Genomic DNA, 22,807 nt, shown 5'->3' with positions numbered 1-22,807 from the left:
ATAGTGCCGCAATAAACATACATGTGCATGTGTCTTTGTAGTAGCATAATTTATAATCCTTTGGGTATATACCCAGTAGTGGGATGGCTGGGTCATATGGTACATCTAGTTCTAGATCCTTGAGGAATCGCCATACTGTTTTCCATAATGGTTGAACTAGTTTACAATCCCACCAACAGTGTAAAAGTGTTCCTATTTCTCCACATCCTCTCCAACACCTATTGTTTCCTGATTTTTTAATGATTGCCATTCTAACTGGTGTGAGATGGTATCTCATTGTGGTTTTGATTTGCATTTCTCTGATGGCCAGTGATGATGAGCATTTTTTCATGTGTCTGTTGGCTGTATGAATGTCTTCTTTTGAGAAATGTCTGTTCATATCCTTTCCCCACTTTTGGATGGGGTTGTTTGTTTTTTTCTTGTATATTTGTTTGAGTTCTTTGTAGATTCTGGAAATTAGCCCTTTGTCAGATGAGTAGATTGCAAAAATTTTCTCCCATTCTGTAGGTTGCCTGTTCACTCTGATGGTAGTTTCTTTTGCTGTGCAGAAGCTCTTTAGTTTAATGAGATCCCATTTGTCAATTTTGGCTTTTGCTGCCGTTGCTTTTGGTGTTTTAGACATGAAGTCCTTGCCCGTGCCTATGTCCTGAATGGTACTACCTAGATTTTCTTCTAGGGTTTTGATGGTATTAGGTCTAACATTTAAGTCTCTAATCCATCTTGAATTAATCTTCGTATAAGGAGTAAGGAAAGGATCCAGTTTCAGCTTTCTACTTATGGCTAGCCAATTTTCCCAGCACCATTTATTAAATAGGGAATCCTTTCCCCATTTCTTGTTTTTCTCAGGTTTGTCAAATATCAGATGGTTGTAGATGTGTGGCATTATTTCTGAAGGCTCCGTTCTGTTCCATTGGTCTATATCTCTGTTTTGGTACCAGTACCATGCTGTTTTGGTTACTGTAGCCTTGTAGTATAGTTTGAAGTCAGGTAGCGTGACGCCTCCGGCTTTGTCCTTTTGACTTAGGATTGTCTTGGCAATACGGGCTCTTTTTTGGTTCCATATGAACTTTAAAGCAGTTTTTTCCAATTCTGTGAAGAAACTCATTGGTAGCTTGATGGGGATGGCATTGAATCTATAAATTACCTTGGGCAGTATGGCCATTTTCACAATATTGATTCTGCCTATCCATGAGCATGGTATGTTCTTCCATTTGTTTGTGTCCTCTTTGATTTCACTGAGCAGTGGTTTGTAGTTCTCCTTGAAGAGGTCCTTTACATCCCTTGTAAGTTGGATTCCTAGGTATTTTATTCTCTTTGAAGCAATTGTGAATGGAAGTTCATTCCTGATTTGGCTCTCTGCTTGTCTGGTACTGGTGTATAAGAATGCTTGTGATTTTTGCACATTAATTTTGTATCCTGAGACTTTGCTGAAGTTGCTTATCAGCTTAAGAAGATTTTGGGCTGAGACGATGGGGTTTTCTAAATACACAATCATGTCATCTGCAAACAGGGACAATTTGACTTCCTCTTTTCCTAACTGAATACCCTTGATTTCTTTCTCTTGCCTGATTGCCCTAGCCAGAACTTCCAACACTATGTTGAATAGGAGTGGTGAGAGAGGGCATCCCTGTCTTGTGCCAGTTTTCAAAGGGAACTTTTCCAGTTTTTTGCCCATTCAGTATGATATTAGCTGTGGGTTTGTCATAAATAGCTCTTATTATTTTGAGGTACGTTCCATCAATACCGAATTTGTTGAGCGTTTTTAGCATGAAGGGCTGTTGAATTTTGTCAAAAGCCTTTTCTGCATCTATTGAGATAATCATGTGGTTCTTGTCTTTGGTTCTGTTGATATGCTGGATTACGTTGATTGATTTGCGAATGTTGAACCAGCCTTGCATCCCAGGGATGAAGCCCACTTGATCATGGTGGATAAGCTTTTTGATGTGCTGCTGAATCCGGTTTGCCAGTATTTTATTGAGGATTTTTGCATCGATGTTCATCAGGGAGATTGGTCTAAAATTCTCTTTTTTTGTTGTGTCTCTGCCAGGCTTTGGTATCAGGATGATGTTGGCCTCATAAAATGAGTTAGGGAGGATTCCCTCTTTTTCTATTGATTGGAATAGTTTCAGAAGGAATGGTACCAGCTCCTCCTTGTACCTCTGGTAGAATTCAGCTGTGAATCCATCTGGTCCTGGGCTTTTTTTGGTGGGTAGGCTATTAATTGTTGCCTCAATTTCAGAGGCTGCTATTGGTCTATTCAGGGATTCAACTTCTTCCTGGTTTAGTCTTGGAAGAGTGTACGTGTCCAGGAAATTATCCATTTCTTCTAGATTTTCTAGTTGATTTGCGTAGAGGTGTTTATAGTATTCTCTGATGGTAGTTTGTATTTCTGTGGGGTCGGTGGTGATATCCCCTTTATCATTTTTTATTGCGTCTATTTGATTCCTCTCTCTTTTCTTCTTTATTAATCTTGCTAGCGGTCTGTCAATTTTGTTGATCTTTTCAAAAAACCAACTCCTGGATTCATTGATTTTTTGGAGGGTTTTTTGTGTCTCTATCTCCTTCAGTTCTGCTCTGATCTTAGTTATTTCTTGCCTTCTGCTAGCTTTTGAATGTGTTTGCTCTTGCCTCTCTAGTTCTTTTAATTGTGATGTTAGAGTGTCAATTTTAGATCTTTCCTGCTTTCTCTTGTGGGCACTTAGTGCTATAAATTTCCCTCTACACACTGCTTTAAATGTGTCCCAGAGATTCTGGTATGTTGTATCTCTGTTCTCATTGGATTCAAAGAACATCTTTATTTCTGCTTTCATTTCGTTATGTACCCAGTAGTCATTTAGGAGCAGGTTGTTCAGTTTCCATGTAGTTCAGCGGTTTTGATTGAGTTTCTTAGTCCTGAGTTCTAGTTTGATTGCACTGTGGTCAGAGAGACAGTTTGTTATAATTTCTGTTCTTTTACATTTGCTGAGGAGTGCTTTACTTCCAATTATGTGGTCAATTTTGGAATAAGTGTGATGTGGTGCTGAGAAGAATGTATATTCTGTTGACTTGGGGTGGAGAGTTCTATAGATGTCTATTAGGTCCGCTTGGTGCAGAGATGAGTTCAATTCCTGGATATCCTTGTTAACTTTCTGTCTCGTTGATCTGTCTAATGTTGACAGTGGAGTGTTGAAGTCTCCCATTATTATTGTATGGGAGTCTAAGTCTCTTTGTAAGTCTCTAAGGACTTGCTTTATGAATCTGGGTGCTCCTGTATTAGGTGCATATATATTTAGGATAGTTAGCTCTTCCTGTTGGATTGATCCCTTTACCATTATGTAATGGCCTTCTTTGTCTCTTTTGATCTTTGATGGTTTAAAGTCTGTTTTATCAGAGACTAGGATTGCAACCCCTGCTTTTTTTTGTTCTCCATTTGCTTGGTAGATCTTCCTCCATCCTTTTATTTTGAGCCTATGTATGTCTCTGCATGTGAGATGGGTCTCCTGAAGACAGCAGACTGATGGGTCTTGACTCGTTATCCAGTTTGCCAGTCTGTGTCTTTTAATTGGAGCATTTAGTCCATTTACATTTAAGGTTAATATTGTTATGTGTGATCTTGATCCTGCCATTATGATATTAACTGGTTATTTTGCTCATTAGTTGATGCAGTTTCTTCCTAGGCTCGATGGTCTTTACATTTTGGCATGTTTTTGCAATGGCTGGTACCGGTTGTTCCTTTCCATGTTTAGGGCTTCCTTCAGGGTCTCTTGTAAGGCAGGCCTGGTGGTGACAAAATCTCTAAGCATTTGCTTATCTGTAAAGAATTTTATTTCTCCTTCACTTATGAAACTTAGTTTGGCTGGATATGAAATTCTGGGTTTAAAATTCTTTTCTTTAAGAACGTTGAATATTGGCCCCCACTCTCTTCTGGCTTGTAGAGTTTCTGCCGAGAGATCTGCTGTCAGTCTGATGGGCTTCCCTTTGTGGGTAACCCGACCTTTCTCTCTGGCTGCCCACCAACTCTTTATAATTGTGTTTAAAGTGCAACATGAAGATCTCTTTTTAAGATGTTATTTGAAACAAAATATCAGAAAATGCATGGTAGAAAAATGTAGTATGAACAACTTATGCAAAACCACCCTGATAGATGTGTCAAAATGTAGCAGAAGACTAGGGGTGATAAATGAGAAAAAGAAAAAAATTCTGAGGTGTTAGTTTTTTTTTTTTTTTTTTTTTTTTAATGAAACACATATTAGAAATAAAAAGGAGTAAGATGCAATGGAAAACATTTTAGTAAAATATTTTCAAGAAATGTGTTTGCAATTTCCACCTTCTACCCACATACCTTCCATAAATTATACAGCACCATTTTTGACAGTATCAACAACCTCCAAAATGAATTTAGCGAATGTAAGATTACCAGAAGACACCAGGATTATCATTTTTTGTTCAAAAGTACTGACCTGAAATGCAGTTAATCACAATCTCCTTTCATCCCTTGAGTGTTCATTGATTCTATGTTTAGGTAATAATTCTGATGGTATTTGTTCATTGCATGTGACATGCCATTTTTCATTTCTATTTGTTTCTTTATGTGTCCAAAGGGAAGTGTACGTATTTGAATGACTATGAGGTGTAAAAAATATTTACAAAATAATCTCACCCATCAACTTTGTTCTAGCTACAGTTTGGAAATGTTACCATTTTATGTTTGTATACAATGTAAAAACAATATGTTGAATATATGTTGTTTGATTGGGCCTCTTAAATGAAATAGTGGATCAAGGCCATCTGTATTCACTTCTCTTAGACAATGTAGTCAATAGAAGTGGGATAAAGAGATCAATTTTACCTTATCATCTAAAAATTCATAGAGGCCAGGCCCAGGACTGAATATCACATTCCTGGTGTTAGTTTATTAAATGGCTTGCTAGATAATCATACAAGCCCTTTATTAATATTACTATTTTAGGAATAAAAAGACCCAAGAATACAAGTGTTAGAAATACAGTATTTATGCCATTAAGATCAGGTCTGAAATTGTCTAAATAGAAATGTAGTTTACCTAATGCAAAGGCTATGAGAAAATTTGCCTCAGAATATTTTTATACCCTTCTCCACAGCATGACTTCAGGAAATGCTAGAGCATATTTTTTTTTCTTTTAATTAAATACTGAGGATGTGTATGTGTGAATTGGGTGTGGGGGGAGATGCAGTGATTGTTGAAAGAAGATTTCTCAAACCTCTGTTTAATAAAGGTTAATATGAGAGATATAGAGAATAATTCATGAAAACTCAAAGAATAAAGGAAAAGTTAAAAAAAAAATAAAAGAAACCCGATTTAAAATTTACAAAGTATTCAAGTATTCCTGGGGTGGTTAATTTACTGATTCATGTAATAGGAAAGTCCACGTCTAGATTAGTTTTTCTCTGACTCCATCCAACTGTTTCAGCCATTTCCCCAAGAGTGTCGTTCTATGCTCGTCTTTCCTTTTCTGCCCTTTCTTTCTTTTTCACTAACTGGCTGAATTCTCAAGCATACTGCATCCATATGGAGGTACAGCTAGCCTTAAAAGCTCCATGTTTATATCATGCTTGGCACCTATGGTCTTAAAAAAAATGTGCCTCTTTTTCAAAACTTGTATCAGAAGAGTGTTAGAGTCAGGTGCTTATGCTTGAATCAGTTGCTTTGGTCAGAGAAAATAATACTCACAACAGAACTGGACAATTACTAGTGAAAGACAGAGTCAGCCCCACATACCCCTGTGGACTGGCTATGGGAAGTGTGTTGTCGGTAAAGGCGACGGAGGTGGGGTGACAAAGGAAGTAGGAAGCAGCAGAGGGATGTCCTGGAAGCCACTGAGGCAAAGATTTCCAGGAAAAGTAAATTAAAATATGTCAAATTCTCCTAAAAGATCAAGTAAGGTAAAAAATCTGAGGATTGTCCCCTTGATTTACTGACTTGGAAGTTACTGGTAATAATAACAAGAGAGAATGCCTGACTGGAGTTTACTTTAAGGAGACTATGAAAGGAGAAACTGAAAATGGTGTTCAATAAGACGCTTTCAACAAGGTTTTCTGCCAAGGGTCTTGGGAGGGTGGCGTACTAGGAGCATGGGGAGACAGAAGCTGGCAGAGGAAAGAAGAGTCAATATACATTCTTTAGAAATTTATTTTTAATTTTGTTATACATCATTAGCAAAAAAGTCCCCCCAAATATTAATCTTGTGGAATGTCAAGTGGTACCTTCTCCAGCAGGTATAAAATTTAGGAATATAAAGGAGCTACACAAAGAGTCCCTTAGCACTTAGTAGCTAGCACTTAGGACTTAGTACTCAAACAGCCTTGGCTTGAATCCTAACATGAGTGTATTACATATGACATATTAGAAACATTTCTTAAATCTTAGTGCCTTGGTTTCCGCACTGGTCAAATAGGGATCACCTCCCATGATTGTTATGAGGATTAAATTAATTTATATTTGTAAAATGCTTTGATTGCTTCCTAGCATGTAATAAGTCTGCTAAATGGTTAACCTGAAGTTTTGTTTGGAAATCTGGGGACATAGTAAAGGAAAAGTAGGCAATTCCTTTTCCAGGGATCCCATATAACAGATTTTCTGCAAATGTTGCACAGTGAGTTCTTAATGATTAGCACAGGGTAAAATAAAAGAACTCACAATGTGTATTAGGCCATTTTCACACTGCTAGTAAAGACATATCTGAGATTGCCTAATTTGTAAAGGAAAAGCGTTTTTGTTTTTTGTTGTTGTTGTTGTTATTATTATACTTTAAGTTCTAGGGTACATGTGCACAATGTGCAGGTTTGTTACATATGTATACATGTGCCATGTTGGTGTGCTGCACCCATTAATTCGTCATTTATATTAGGTATATCTCCTAATGCTATTCCTCCCCCCTCCCCTCACCCCACAACAGGCCCTGGTGTGTGATGTTCCCCTTCCTGTGTCCAAGTGATCTCATTGTTCAATTCCCTCCTGTGAGTGTGAACATGTGGTATTTGGTTTTCTGTTCTTGAGATAGTTTGCTGAGAATGATGGTTTCCAGCTGTATCCATGTCCCTACAAAGGACACGAACTCATCCTTTTTTATGGCTGCATAGTATTCCATGGTGTATATGTGCCACATTTTCTTAATCCATTCTGTCAGTGATGGACATTTGGGTTGGTTCCAAGTCTTTGCTATTGTGAATAGTACCGCAATAAACATACATGTGCATGTGTCTTTATAGCAGCATGATTTATAATCCTTTGGGTATATACCCAGTAATGGGATGGCTGGGTCAAATGGTATTTCTAGTTCTAGATCCTTGAGGAATCACCACACTGTCTTCCACAATGGTTGAACTAGTTTACAGTCCCACCAACAGTGTAAAATTGTTCCCATTTCTCCACATCCTCTCCAGCACCTGTTGTTTCCTGACTTTTTAATGATCACCATTCTAACTGGTGTGAGATGGTATCTCAATGTGGTTTTGATTTGAATTTCTCTGACAGCCAGTGATGTTGAGCATTTTTTCATGTGTCTGTTGGCTATATGAATGTCTTCTTTTGGGAAGTGTCTGTTCATATCGTTTGCCCACTTTTTGATGAGGTTGTTTGTTTTTTTCTTGTAAATTTGTTTGAGTTATTCATAGATTCTGGATATTAACCCTTTGTCAGATGGGTAGATAGCAAAAATTTTCTCCCATTCTGTAGGTTGCCTGTTCACTCTGATGGTAGTTTCTTTTGCTGTGCAGAAGCTCTTTAGTTTAATTAGATCCCATTTGTCAACTTTGGCTTTTGTTGCCATTGCTTTTGGTGTTTTAGAAATGAAGTCCTTCCCCATGCCTATGTCCTGAATGGTATTGCCTAGGTTTTCTTCTCAGGTTTTTATGGTTTTAGGTCTAACATTTAAGTCTGTAATCCATCTCAAGTTAATTTTCATATAAGGTGTAAGGAAGGGTTCCAGTTTCAGTTTTCTACATATGGCTAGCCAATTTTCCCAGCACCATTTATTAAATAGGGAATCCTTTCCCCATTTCTTGTTTTTGTCTGGTTTGTCAAAGATCAGATGGTTGTAGATGTGTGGTATTATTTCTGAGAGTTCTGTTCTGTTCCATTGGTCTCTCTCTCTGTTTTTGTACCAGTACCATGCTGTTTTGGTTACTGTAGCCTTGTATAGTTTGAAGTCAGGTAGTGTGATGCCTCAAGTTTTGTTCTTTGGACATAGGATTGTCTTGGCAATGCAGGCTCTTTTTTGGTTCTATATGAACTTTAAAGTAGTTTTTTCCAATTCTGTGAAGAAAATCATTGGTAGCTTAATGGGGATGGCATTGAATTTATAAATTACCTTGGGCAGTATGGCCATTCTCATGATATTGATTCTTCCTATCCATGAGCGTGGAATGTTCTTCCATTTGTTTGTGTCCTCTTTTATTTCACTGAGCAGTGGTTTGTGGTTCTCCTTGAAGAGGTTCTTTACATCCCTTGTAAGTTGGATTCCTAGGTATTTTATTCTCTTTGAAGCAATTGTGAATGGAAGTTCATTCATGATTTGGCTCTCTGTTTGTCTGTTACTGGTGTATAAGAATGCTTGTGATTTTTGCACATTAATTTTGTAGCCTGAGACTTTGCTGAAGTTTCGTATCAGCTTAAGGATATTTTGGGCTGAGACAATGGGATTTTCTAAATATACAATCATGTCATCTGCAAAAAGGGACAATTTGACTTCTTCTTTTCCTAACTGAAACTTTATTTCTTTCTCTTCCCTGATTGCCCTAGCCAGAACTTCCAACACTGTGTTGAATAGGAGTGGTGAGAGAGGGAATCCCTGTCTTGTGCCAGTTTTCAAAGGGAATTTTTCCAGTGTTTGCCCATTCACTATGATATTGGCTCTGGGTTTGTCATAAATAGCTCTTATTATTTTGAGATACGTTCCATCAATACCGAATTTATTGAGCATTTTTAGCATGAAGGGCTGTTGAATTTTGTCAAAGGCCTTTTCTGCATCTATTGAGATAATCATGTGGTTCTTCTGTTTGGTTCTGTTTATATGCTGGATTACGTTTATGGATTTGCATATGTTGAACCAGCCTTGCATCCCAGGGATGAAGCCCACTTGATCATGGTGGATAAGCTTTTTGATGTGCTGCTGGATTCAGTTTGCCAGTATTTTATTGAGGATTTTTGCATTGATGTTCATCAGGGATATTGGTCTAAAATTCTCTTTTTTTGTTGTGTCTCTGCCAGGCTTTGGTATCAGCATGATGTTGGCCTTGTAAAATGAGTTAGGGAGGATTGCCACTTTTTCTATTGATTGGAATAGTTTCAGAAGGAATGGTACCAGCTCCTCCTTGTACCTCTGGTAGAATTCAGCTGTGAATGCATCTGGTCTTGGACTTGTTTTTCGTTTTTAGGCTATTAATTATTGCCTCAATTTCAGAGCCTGTTATTGGTCTATTCAGGGATTCAACTTCTTCCTGTTTTAGTCTTGGGAGAGTGTATGTGTCCAGGAATTTATCAATTTCTCTAGGTTTTCTAGTTTATTTGCATAGAGGTGTTTATAGTATTCTCTGATGGTAGTTTGTATTTCTGTGGGGTCGGTGGTGATATTCCCTTTATCATTTTTTATTGCGTCTATTTGATTCTTTTGTCTACTTTATTAGTCTTGCTAGCGGTCTATCCAATTTGTTGATCTTTTCAAAAAACCAGCTCTTGCATTCACTGATTTTTTGAAGGGTTTTTTTGTTTCTCTATCTGCTTCAGTTCAACTCTGATCTTAGTTATTTCTTGCCTTCTGCTAGTTTTTGAATGTGTTTGCTCTTGCATCTCTAGTTCTCTTAATTGTGATGTTAGGGTGTAAATTTTATATCTTTCCTACTTTCTCTTGTGGGCTTTTAGTGCTATAAATTTCCCTCTACACATTGCTTTAAATGTGTCCCAAAGATTCTGCTATGTTGTGTCTTTGTTCTCACTGGTTTCAAAGAACCTCTTTATTTCTGCCTTCATTTTGTTATGTACCCAGTAGTCATTCAGGAGCAGGTTGTTCAGTTTCCATGTAGTTGAGCGGTTTTGAGTGAGTTTCTTAATCCTGAGTTGTAGTTTGATTGCACTGTGGTCTGAGAAACAGTATGTTTTAATTTCTGTTCTTTTACATTTGCTGAGGAGTACTTGACTTCCAACTATGTGGTCAGTTTTGGAGTAAGTACGATGTGGTGCTGAGAAGAATGTATATTTGTTGATTTGGGGTGGAGAGTTCTGTAGATATCTATTACGTTCCCTTGATGCAGAGTTGAATTCAATTCCTGGATATTCTTTTTAACTTTCTGTCTCGTTGATCTGTCTAATGTTGGCAGTGGGGTGTTAAAGTCTCCCATTTTTATTGTGTGGGAGTCTAAGTCTCTTTGTAAGTCTCTAAGGACTTGTTTCATGAATCTGGGTGCTTCTTTGTAAGTCTCTAAGGACTTGTTTCATGAATCTGGGTGCTTCTGTATTGGCTGCATGTATATTAAGGATAGTTAGCTCTTCTTGTTGAATTGATCCCTTTACCATTATGTAATGGCTTTCTTTGTCTCTTTTGATCTTTGCTGGTTTAAAGTCTGTTTCATGAGAGACTAGGATTGCAACCCCTGCCTTTTTTTGTTTTCCATTTGTTTGGTAGGTCTTCCTCCATCCCTTTATTTTGAGCCTATGTGTGTCTCTGCACGTGAGATGCATCTCCTGAATACAGCACACTGATGGGTCTTATCTCTATCCAATTCGCCAGTCTGTGTCTTTTAATTGCAGTATTTAGCCCATTTACATTTAAGCTTAATATTGTTTTATATGAATTTGATCCTGTCATTATGATGTTAGCTCGTTATTTTGCTCGTTAGTTGATGCAGTTTCTTCCTAGCATCGACGGTCTACATTTTGGTATGTTTTTGCAGTGGCTCATACCGGTTGTTCCTTTCCATGTTTAGTGCTTCCTGCAGGAGCTCTTGTAGGGCAAGCTTGGTGGTGACAAAATCTCTCAGCATTTGCTTGTTTGTAAAGGATTTTATTTCTCCTTCACTTATGAAACTTAGTTTGGCTGGATATGAAATTCTGGGTTGAAAATTCTTTTCTTTAAGAATGTTGAATATTGGCCCCCACTCTGTTCTGGCTTGTGGAGTGTTTGCCGAGAGATCCACTGTTGGTCTGATGGGCTTCCCTTTGTGTGTAACCCAACCTTTCTCTCTGGCTGCCCTTAACATTTAGGAAAAGTGGTTTAGTGGATGACTCACAGTTCCATGTGGCTGGGGAGGCCTCACAATCATGGCTGCAAGCAAGGAGGAGCAAGTCACATCTTACATGGCAGCAGGGAAGAGACGAGGTTGTACAGGGAAACTCCCTTTATAAAACCATCAGATCTCATGAGACTTATTCACTGTCCTGAGAACAGCAAGGGAAGACGTGCCCCCATGATTCAATTACCTCCACCGGGTCCCTCCTATGATATGTAGGAATTGTGGGAGCTACATCTCAATATGAAATTTGGGTGGAGACACAACCAAACCATATCACAGTGTATATTTATATTTATATTTATATTTCATGAAAGCAGCTTATTATGTTTTAAACTTAGTTTGTTTTTGGTTGGTTGATTGGTGTGGCCTTTGGCAATCCTGAACCGGGATTTCCAAACATAGAGTTTAGTTTACAATTTTGAATCTTACTTTTGTTTTCTCTGTGGAATTTTGAATCTTTTAGTAATACTCTTCTTCAGGGCCTTGAAAATATTGACAGACATCTAAGATTAAACTGTGGAGTTATATAGAAAAGAAAGGATGATCATGCCATGTTTGAGGAAGACACACTAGAAACAAGCAGCTGTATTCATTTTTATGTTTGTTTTGTTTTCTTTGAATTACTGCTAAATAGTACCAAGAGGAATCTTGAAAGATTCCTCTTTTTTTTTTTTTTTTTTTTTTTGAGGAATCTTTGAGCCTCTTTGAAGATTTTTATATAATAGAAAAAAAATTTCCAATTCATGTATTTGACTGATGTAATGTAGAAAATACAAAGACCAATATTTAAATTACTGAATTCTCTCTCCTTGTCAGCCAAAGATGATTTGGCTGTTGATTAAGACTGCAACAGATGTGAAAGTTCCAAAAAAGTGATGGAGCCAACTCCAAGAGAAACAAGACATTGACTTTATGGTTGTCCTTGGTGATGGTGGTGGTTTTTTTCTTTTAAGAATGTATATAGAGGCTGGGCTTGGTGGCTCATGCCTGTAATCCCAGCACTTTGGGAGGTCATTGTGGGCAGATCACACGGTCAAGAGATTGAGACCATCCTGGCCAACTTGGTGAAACCTTGTCTCCACTAAAAATACAAAAAGTAGCCAGGCGTGGTGGCAGGCGTCTATAATCCCAGCTACTCAGGAGGCTGAGGCAGGAGAATCACTTTAACCCGGGAGGTGGAGGTTGCAGTGAGCCCAGATCACACCACGGCACTCCAGCCTGGCGACAGAGTGAGACTCTGTCTCAAGGAAAAAAAAAAAAAAAAAAACGCATATAGAACATTTTAAAAAGTAGAGAAAATATTTCCACATATATCTAATACTTCATTCTTTTTATGGAACCTGTTATTTTGCTTCCATCTTTTCTTTTTTTCTTGTCAATTCTCTTTCCTTCTTCTATCCTTGACTTATCTTTGTTGATTGTGAGTTTATTGGCATAAACTTTCTTAGAGATGTTCCCAAGGAAGCATTTAGTCTTGGTACTTTAGTTAGCAAGTTGGTGTTTAAGATGACTGAGAAAATATACCACTACCCAGACAATCCCATATCCCATGATCTACTTGTTAAGGAATCAGAGCTCCATAACTGGAGTCATTTAGACTCACTGCTTTCCTGCAACACTGGCATCGTCATTGGTGGATTAAGATTGAATGGGGCATTGTTGCTCCTCTTAGCAACTGAACCTTGCCTTGACCTAGCTTAGAAAACATGTGATGTTACATGAAAAACAGATGAGTAACACAATGCATATTAGAATATAATAAAATCAGTTTCATAAAGCCTAACATATTAACTTTAAACATAAATATCCCTAATAATTGACTGCATCCCCAAGAACATATCTTGTCATTTTCCATTTGCGGGAAAGAAAAGCAATGTATGTAAATGCAATATATTCAAAAATTATTTTCTGATTTAGAATATTTATTTACTATCAGTGCATTGCTAATTGCCTGTAATTTTGCCTTCTGTAATTATGCTAATATGATGAATAAAGTGTAGTCTGCAGTATTAATTTTTGTGTCTATTTTTCAATTGGATGGCTCTGCATGCATTTATTTATGGCTTAGATGCATCTCATCTATGTGTGTAAATATTTTCTTGTTTGCTTATTTGTCTTTGCTTATTGGCATTTAATGAACTAAGATTTCACCTCACTTTACCATATCCAGACACTGCTCCACTTATTTTTCTAATAGTTTATATGTCATGCAATATAGCATTTTATGTTAATAAGGTATCTTTCATTAAGTGTTATGCCAAGAAAAGTCTTGCTATTATGTGTGTGTGTTTAACGTTATCTAATGTACGTCTATGCCATTAAAGTCAGTGATATATTTTGACAATCAGTTATGCTCAGCAACTGAGTATATTTGAAGGAAGCAATGTAGTGTAAATATTGAGATTTTATGTGTAAAATATGTATAATATCTTTCAGGCAGTTCAGGGTTAATGTGTGCTTGAGTCCCTCAGAATAAGTCACATGTATTAACACACTGGCCTCTGGCACAGTTTTTTTGAATATCACCCAGTAGCTGGATTACTAGGGCTCATTGTCTTCCATGGCACAAAATAAGATTAGGCTATGATTAGAAGAAATCACACTCAAGTGAGGACAAGCTGCTGAAATAATGTTTCCAAGATGAAATGCAATAACTATGACCAAGGACAATAGGTCTTCAATGGTTTCCATATTTTCATTAAATTATATAAGGAAAGGTCTTTATTTTAAAAATTTTAAAAAGCATGAGTTATATTTTTAAAAATCTGTTGTTTTGAACTTGACAGCCCAAAAGTTTAACATTAGTTTTAATCTTACTTAGATATCCCTAGTTGAAGCTTTTCAAAATTTTTATGTGGTCCTGGAAGCATGTATATAATTTCAGAATATTAAAAAAATACATATTGCTTTTGGAGAAATTAGCTTATATGTTACTAGGGTTTAAAATTAGTTTTTTTTCTCTTGTTTAATGCTCGTCAGCAGCTATGATGGTGGGGAGGAGTAATTTTTTTGCAGCCTATTGGCTAGCATTGGGAGAAGTGCTGAGGTGGGGTTAGGGACCAAAAACTGGATGAAAGCTGAAGTCAAGTATTCATTCAGCTGTTTAATATTCATCTACTAGGGCTGCTAGAAGCAGACACATTTCCTAATTTAAGGATATTTTTGAATACAAAGATGGATGTCCTCCTTTGAGCTCCTAGGTGTCATATATCTAATAAATAATGTGAATATATAAAGACAAATGAAAAGAACTATGCACAACATGTGTGATTCCTACTTCCCCGACTCAGCTGGGTTCTGTCTGATAAGAGCTTTTCATATAAATAGAAGATGAGGAATATTTCTTATCTCAATAGGAGTGAGAACTATAGATCCATATGCCAAACGTGTTATGCCCAAAGAAAGAAATTGGTATTATGGGAAGATCACTTATCGCTGTCCATTATCTCATATTTCTTCCTCCTCAGTTAATATTCATCTTCAAGGCCCAGTTAGATTTTCTTGCCAAAGCCTAATGCTCAAACTAATTGTGTTTTCCAAATATGGAAGCTGACTTTGAGTTTTGTATATAGATTAGTGTGTAGAATTAGCCAATAAGTTGGTTTTGTAATTACATTTATTTAATACAGTTTTTCAATAAATCAGGAAAATTATTTTTTGGAAGATACAGACCACTAAGAAAATTATATATATAATTTCAAGATGTACTATAAAATTGATTAAATTCAGTTATATCAAAGGGTAGAAAACATCAATATTAGAATCTATGGCATGTAGACTAACTAAAGATTCATAATTGAATAATGCTTAACAAGTCCCCCGTGATGTAGCAAGCATGGGTACTATTGTCTGTCCTGCAAAGGGAAGGCATGAGAGTCATTCAGTCCACAAGTACTTATTAAACATCAGCAGGTGCCAGGTATGACGCCAAGTTTTCAGCCTGCAACAGAGAACAAAGCAAACATTGTGTCTCTTTTTGGATATGTGAAGGGCTCTTAACTGGCTAAACTCACACACTGTGTCAGGCATCTAGAGGTCACCTGTATGTCTAACCAGGCTAGCACAGAAATACGTTACCAAATTAGCCTCCTGAAAATGGTGACAGTTTAAAAATACTGAGATGCAAAAAATACAGAAGAGATAAATAAATTAAATAATATATGCATTTGTAGTCTTTTTCCAAAAAGTACATGTTAATGGTTTCCTGCATACCAGTTTCATTTTTAAACCTTTCCTCTGACCGTAGGAGCTGATGCTGTGGAAGCTCAGTGTAAGAGATTTGAAGTGAGAGCCAGTGAAGATGGCAGGGTGCTGTTTTCTGCAGATGAAGATGAGATTACCATTGGTGCTGAAAAGCTGAAAGTTACAGGTACTGTAGATGGAGGTCTTGGAAAATTGTTTACTTCTTTAAAGAACACAACTGCACAAGAAGCTACTTAATAAGATGGATGATTCCTATGCATAAAATAGAGTCTTACATAATCACAGCGTTTGTTTTTCAAATAGTCTTCAAATGGACGGCACTGGCTGTCGTTGTAGAAGAGAGTGCAAATGTTAGCAGCCTTAATGACATAAAAGTAAAGCCATCTCTCAGGTGGAGGTCGGTGGAAGAAAATGATGTGGCTGGGCGGGGTAGAGATAAGTGCAAATTCTGAGTAAAGGGGACTAACAAATCATAATTTGGCAGTATTGTTTTAAAATAAGAGACGTGTGAACGAACTGAAATGGAAATTTTACCTTTAGAATTCAGTAAGGGGGAAGTTATCATAAAAGTAAACTAAATTCATTTTATATAGCATTCATAATTATCCTCAAAAGTATGTAAATAAAAAACTAATGCTATGCACGTATTATTTCAAAATCATTATTATAATATTGGGGTCATTAAAGTCAACCAACAGCTGAAATTAAAATTTTAAAAAAGGTAAAAGTGGGACCAGGAGTGGCGAATAATTTGATGAAAATTTTAAGTGCAGTCTCTTCTGAATTACTTGATTCACAGCCATGAGACATTTTATTTTGATAATATATTTAAAAATCCCTTGAAAGTACCCAAGGAGGTCTACGTTTTAAAAAACAAGAAGAAAATAGTAAAGTATAGTTGACTTAATGTTTCCCAAACTTGAGTTTGGAAACAGCTCATGAGTATCTATCCATATTAATTTGGGTCAAACAGTCCTGTGGGTCATGTGAGAGCAGTTAGCATGGCAGTTGAAGAACATCAACTCTGTTCTTGAGCTGTTTGGGTTGAATCCTGCCTCTGCCTCAATATATTCAATTCTCGATGCCTCTGTTTTTCCCTCATCTGAATGACTGAAATGATAGTAACTTTAGTGGTCAAATTAAATGCATGTGTGTGCATTTGTGTGATAAGCATGTGCTCAGTCCATAATGAAGATGTTGTGTTGGCTCTCTATATTTATTAATGATGGTAATATTGATATTACAAATGTTGGAGACAAAAGGGCCTGTGTTGATTTCAAGAAAGGTGTGTTAAACTAATGCAGGAACAGAAAGCCAAATGCTACATGTTACCATTTATAAGTGGGAGCTATAAATGATGAGAACACATGGACACATAGAGGGGAACAACACACTTGGAGTCTATAAGTGGATGGAGGATGGGAGGAGGGAGAGGATCAGGAAAAATAACTAATGAGTATTAGGTTTAATACCTGGGTGACAAAATAATCTGTACAACAAACCCCCATGAGACAAGTTTACCTCTGTAATAAACCTGCACATGTACTCCTGAACTTAAAAATTTTAAAAGGCATTTTGGCTGGATATAGTGGCTCATGCCTATAATCCCAGCACTTTGGGAAACAGAGGTGAGAGAATCGCTTGGTTCAAGTCCAGCCTGGGCAATATAGTGAGACCATGTGTCTACCACAGTTTTTTACAATGAACCAGGCATGAAGGTGTGTGTCCATAGTCCCAGCTACTCAAGAGGCTGATGTGGGAGGATAGCTTGAGTTCAGAAGGTCAAGGCTGCAGTGAGCCAAGATCATGCCATTGCAGTCTAGCACAAGTGACAGAGACAGACCCTCTCTCAAAAATATAATACAATAAAATAAAAAGAGATGTTATTAAATGGTGATGAAATTCAACAGGGATTATTGAATGGGGACCCTCACTGTGTATCCGCTGGCCTGAATCAAATCCCACCACCCTTATCCCCACCCCTGTCCTTCCTTTCCCTTGGGAGCATGTTCTACTGAGAGGGTAGAGCCTCCACCATTGGGTGAGTGTTTAGGATGGTCCCTATGAATACTTACCTGGTTGATGTCCATTTTGCTTAAGACTTCGTGGGAAGGCTAGGAAAGTACGCATGTATGGAGGGTACAGATTGACCTTCTTGAGTCCTGAGTTAGGAGAGCAGGGACAAAGAAAGAGAGAGAGTTCTGTCTGGCACAGAACACAGACAAATCAGAAAGGCCATTGGTTGTAGGGCCCTGAGCACTCACATTTGAATTGCTTATTGGTGAGGAAGTGAGGTGCCCTAGGGTAGAAATGCCTTCAGGGGAACTCAGCAATATTAATAATCTTTGAACCCTGGTAATGCCTATTGGTCATCACTCTTGAGACCAACGTAAGCCTGAGATAAATTTCAGGACATTACAGAACTTATCAAAAATATATTTAAGCCATATTCAGATATTCTCACTGGGTACTTTACAATCCTAAGTAAAGGGAGATTCTAGAGCTCTTGGCAGCTTTTATGATCTCATAGAATTTTCACTTCTTCTGATATTTATATTACCTTTCCCTGTCTCATAATTGTTCCAGTGAAGTAAAGGCGGATAGTCACATTCATTTTCTGCTTTTGCTTAGTAGCCCGGATACCATCCTTGAAATGTTGCTTGGACTAAGTGCTTTCTTAGCCCAAATAGGCAAGAAAGTGCTTCCTGAAATATCTAAGTTTTTCTGCTTTTCAATTAAGTGCCTTAAGGCAGTTATCTCTTCTCTTCTCCCTTTCTCTTTCTCCTTTGGTCTGTCCCTCTCCCTTCTTCCTCCTATTGCTTCTCCTGCTTCCCCATCCCATGTGTGTGTAAAATGTTCTCGATTGATCTATATTTTCCAATCATCTCAGACACCCCTAGTTAATTATATGTCAGTGTCATATGCGTTCTGATGATCTTAATAAAATAATAAAGTTACAGCAGATTATTGTAAAAGGTTGAAACATAATACTTAGAATGAAAGAAATACCCACAAACTGTGAGAGTGCCAGTAGCAATGTTGACTTTTAACGTGATGCGGATGTACAATAGGCTGAACATTGTTAATAAATAAATGGTAAATTAGAGAATATTTCATTTGATTAGAACTCTCCTCACTAAACAATCACATTTCTTTGTCTCCTACAAGAACCCATTTACCACTTACACACCATAGAGTCACAAACATATACACAGGCACATAGACAAACTAATTCTTGCCAGGCCTTTACTCCTTTACCAGAATAGCAGATATGAAATTTAAAACAGCTTCATTCTTTCCCGTGATACTCCTTAAAGAAAGAAAAATAAAAGTATCAAAGGCAAATATAATTTAGAATTTCATGTGCTTAGAGGGAAAAAAAAATGTGTGTAGCATAGCTTGCAGTTTTAGAGCATTAAGATTGATTAGTAACCTCATATATACTTTAAAGTAGTGCTTGAATCATTTGACAAATAACAGTACAAAGAGACATTGACTCCAGGGTGCTTCATATAAATTACATACCTGTGCTGACAGGACTTCAAAGTTAGATGTGACGAGAGATGTGTGTGAAGTTTATTCTAGAATTTCAAATTTGTGCACAAACTTTTTTATTTAAGCAATATTTATAGGAATTAAATTGGATCCCTTTCAGCTTTTTATTTTTTGAGCGATGCCATCTTATAAAGGAACTTGACTTTCAGGATGAGGTCAGTGGATGGATTCATTTAGACAAGGGGTGTGTCTGTACATCTGAGGCAAAATCAGTTATGACTATAGTAATTCACAGATCTAGGGTAGCTCATGATATTTACGTTCACTCTACCTACAAAGCAGCAGGAATTTACCTGATACATTCAGATACTCATCGGTGCGGGGGTACAGAAGTAAAATGGTAAACACATACCTGAACACCACCAGCTATGAATACCCCATCACCACAAAGAGCAATCACATGCTTAAGGTTTGTAATTTTTCACTCTTGACATTACTTGTCTTGTCCAGCAGAACTCTGCTTAAATCTTAATATAATGATATTTATTTGACCTTAACATGTCCTCTCTGTATCACTGAATATATAGGAGTTTTATACTTTAGCTCACCTATGCACAATTGAAAACTGTATTTTTATTTTGTATTCCCTACTATTGGCCAAAGATATGACTGAATCCAATTATCTTTTGAGACCTACTCAAAAGAACAACAAAAGGAATAAACCTTTACACACAGAAGTCTCTTAAATTTAGTGCTTTCAGGCAGAATCAGTCAACTGCACTCTGCAGTTTCATTCGTATTCCACATAGTATATTAACTTTAGAAAACAAATTTCACGAATAAGCCACTCTCCTTTAACAAGTGAAAGACATCAGCCCCGTAGAATTGTTTCATGATAAATTAAAAGCTATTAGTTAGACTTAGACCTAGACCTGTTTTTTTTTTTTTTTTTTCTGTGATGTAAAAGAGGACAATAGCTAAATGTACCAAGAGAAAGCATATCTGTTTTTTTAGACAGTAGCAATTAAAACTGACAACCTGAAAGTATCGTGAAATCCCACTCTGCATCCACCCAGTGCCCTAGTGTTTGTTTGAAAGCCAGGAGTATTAGTCGTTTGTCTCCATTCTAATTGAATGGTTAGAAGTCTAGACAAGTTCTGATGCTTGTTTGACAACAGAAGAAAGGACTTTCTGAAGAGCTGTCTTTTAAATTAAACACCATGCTTCTGGGTTACAGTCAATATCTTCTGGTTTGTTTTTATTAGTTCATCTTCTACATCCTTGTTCTTGTCTATTAAATTGGCACACTGCGATGGGGTCAGCTTTGGACTCAGCCTTTCTATTAGATAGGCCGTTGTTCCTCTTCGCTGTCCAAATGCCAAGAATGCGGTAACACTCAGGCAACAGGATGGAGCCACTTTGTCCAAATAGCCCTTGAAGAAATGTGATTAGATTAGGTGCTGAGAAAAGGAATGTGCAATCACTTCATTTTCTCTGGTGAAGCATTAAAGTTTGTAGACCTGGATCAGTCACTCAACTGGCTTTCTAGTTGCTTTTTAAACTTACTGAGAATAAAAATTTCCAAGACACTAAATATTAGTACCACCTCACCACCCCCTCAAGTCTCCAGGTGAATCCTGATTTCAGGTTTTGAAGTGTATAAATAATAAAGAATGCCATCTTCACAAAATAAGCTGTTGCCTCTAAGCACCTTACCAACAGTCCTCTTCATGATTTATTTTTTTTAAGTTTTAAATGTTCCATATAGTTTTGTGAAAGCAAAACTTCTTGAAAATATCATTAAATAACAGAAAGGTGAAATGGGAGAACAGTCATAAAAGAGCACAGTTCATTCTTCCGCCCCTACCTGCAGCCACCAAAAAAGTGGTTTTATCAACTCTCTTCTCTTTGTAGAGGTTTTAAAATTGTCCATTTGATGTGTAAAGTGTCTCTTATAGCTTTAGGTCTTAGACCCACAAAATCTCTTGGAGATATAATTTATCATGCCATTGTATCAATAAACAGTCTGATTTCCTATATATCATGATGTTAAAAACATTCATGGCTGGGAGTGGTGGCTCATGCCTCCTGTAATCCCAGCACTTTTGGAGGCTGAGGCGGGCGGATCACGAGCTCAGGAGATGGAGACCATCCTGGCTAACAAGGTGAAGTGCCACTGCATTCCAGTCTGGGCGACTGAGTGAGACTCCGTCTCAAAACAAAACAAAACAAAACATAACATAGATTACTGGCCAGGTATGGTAGCTCATGCCTGTAATCCCAGCACTTTGGGAGGCCAAGGAGGGAAGACCACTTGAGGCCAGGAGTTTGAGACCAGCCTGGCCAACATGGTGAAACCCCCATCTCTACTAAAACTACAAAAATTATCCAGTGTGCTGATGGGCGCCTGTCATCCCAGCTACTTGAGAGGCTGAGGCAGGAGGATCCCTTGAACCCAGGAGGCTGAGGTTACAGTGAGCCAAGATCCTGCCGCTGCACTCCAGCCTGGGTGACAGATTGAGACTCCATCTCAAAACAAACAAACTTAAAAGAACTGTATATATAGAATATGGCATGCAAGACTTGCTCGCAGTTAATTTATCTCCTTGCTGGCCATCATTCAGCGCCTGGTATTTGCACCTGGATTGAAGTCTTGGTCTTCATATATACATATATACACACATATGTACATTTTATATATATATAAAATTATGTTCTATGTACTGTTCAGCCAACCAAGGACCACATATACAATGGTAGCCCCATGAGGTTATGATGGAGATAAAACTTCTTATCACCTAGTGATGTCATAAGCATCCTAAGGTCAGAGCGCAACATATTACGTATATGTTTGTCGTGATGCCAGTGTAAACAAACCTACTTTGCAGCCAGTCATAGAAAATTATAGCACATACAGTTGTGCACAGTACACAATACTTGGTCATGATAGTAAATACTGTTACTGGTTTATTATTTACTATACTATACTGTAGTTTTTAATCATTATTTTAGATTATACTCTTTCTACTTAGAAAAAAGTTAACTGGCGAACATCCTCAGGCAGGTCCTTCAGGAGGTATTTCAGAAGAAGGCATTTTCATCATAGGAGATGACAGCTTCATCTATGTTATTGTCTCTGAAGACCTTCAAGTGGGACAAGATGTGGAGGTGGAAGACAGTGATACTGATAAACCTGATTCTTTATAGACCTGGGCTACAGGGTATTTTCTTAGTATTTAGCAAAAATGTTTTTAAGTAAATCATTAAATAGGGAAAAGCTTATAGAATAAAAGTATAAAGAAAGAAAATATTTTCGAATAATAAGATTATTCAGAAAGAGTTTAGTTTTGTACAGCTGTACATGTTTGTTTTAAGCTAAGTGTTTGCAAAAGAGTCAGAAAGTTTTTTAAAAGTATACAATGTAAAAATGTTACAGTAAGTTAAGGTTATTTTTGGAGAAAGAAATAATTTTTTTTTTTTTTTTTTTTCTGAAATGGAGTCTCGCACTGTTGCCCAGGCTGGAGTGCGGTGGTGTGATCTCTGCTCACTGCAACCCCCACCTCCCGGGTTCACCCCATTCTGCTGCCTCAGCCTCCTGAGTAGCTGGGACTACAGGCTCCCGCCAGCACGCCCAGCTAATTTTTTAAATATTTTTAGTAAAGACGGGGTTTCACCATGTTAGCCAGGATGGTCTCGATTTCCTCTCGTGATCCACCCGCCTCAGCCTCCCAAAGTGCTGGGATTACAAGTGTGAGCCACTGCACCCGGAAAAGAAAAATATTTTTTAAAAAATTCAGTGTTGCCTACGTGCACAGTGTTTATAAAGTGTATAGTAGTGGATAGTAAAGTTCCAGGCCTTCACATT

General features: G+C 37.4%; 1 protein-coding gene across 4 annotated transcripts in view; it reads left to right on the top strand.

Moving 5' to 3' along the window:
- SGCZ (sarcoglycan zeta) overlaps nt 1-22,807 on the top strand; it is a 1,168,508-nt gene that overhangs the window by 1,082,742 nt on the left and 62,959 nt on the right. For 2 of the 4 annotated variants that reach the window (XM_023219159.3, XM_023219158.2), the window contains one exon: nt 15,491-15,613. The exons of the other annotated variants lie outside the window; for them this stretch is intronic. In XM_023219159.3, coding sequence (XP_023074927.1) covers nt 15,491-15,613 — 123 coding nt within the window. The remainder of the gene's footprint in view (nt 1-15,490; nt 15,614-22,807) is intronic. 4 annotated transcript variants of the gene reach the window in all.

This window comes from Piliocolobus tephrosceles, chromosome 7 (assembly GCF_002776525.5).
Source record: "Piliocolobus tephrosceles isolate RC106 chromosome 7, ASM277652v3, whole genome shotgun sequence".
Classification (NCBI taxonomy): Eukaryota; Metazoa; Chordata; class Mammalia; order Primates; family Cercopithecidae; genus Piliocolobus; species Piliocolobus tephrosceles.
Note: the sequence above shows the minus strand (reverse complement) of the source record. Positions and strands in the feature narration are given on the sequence as shown.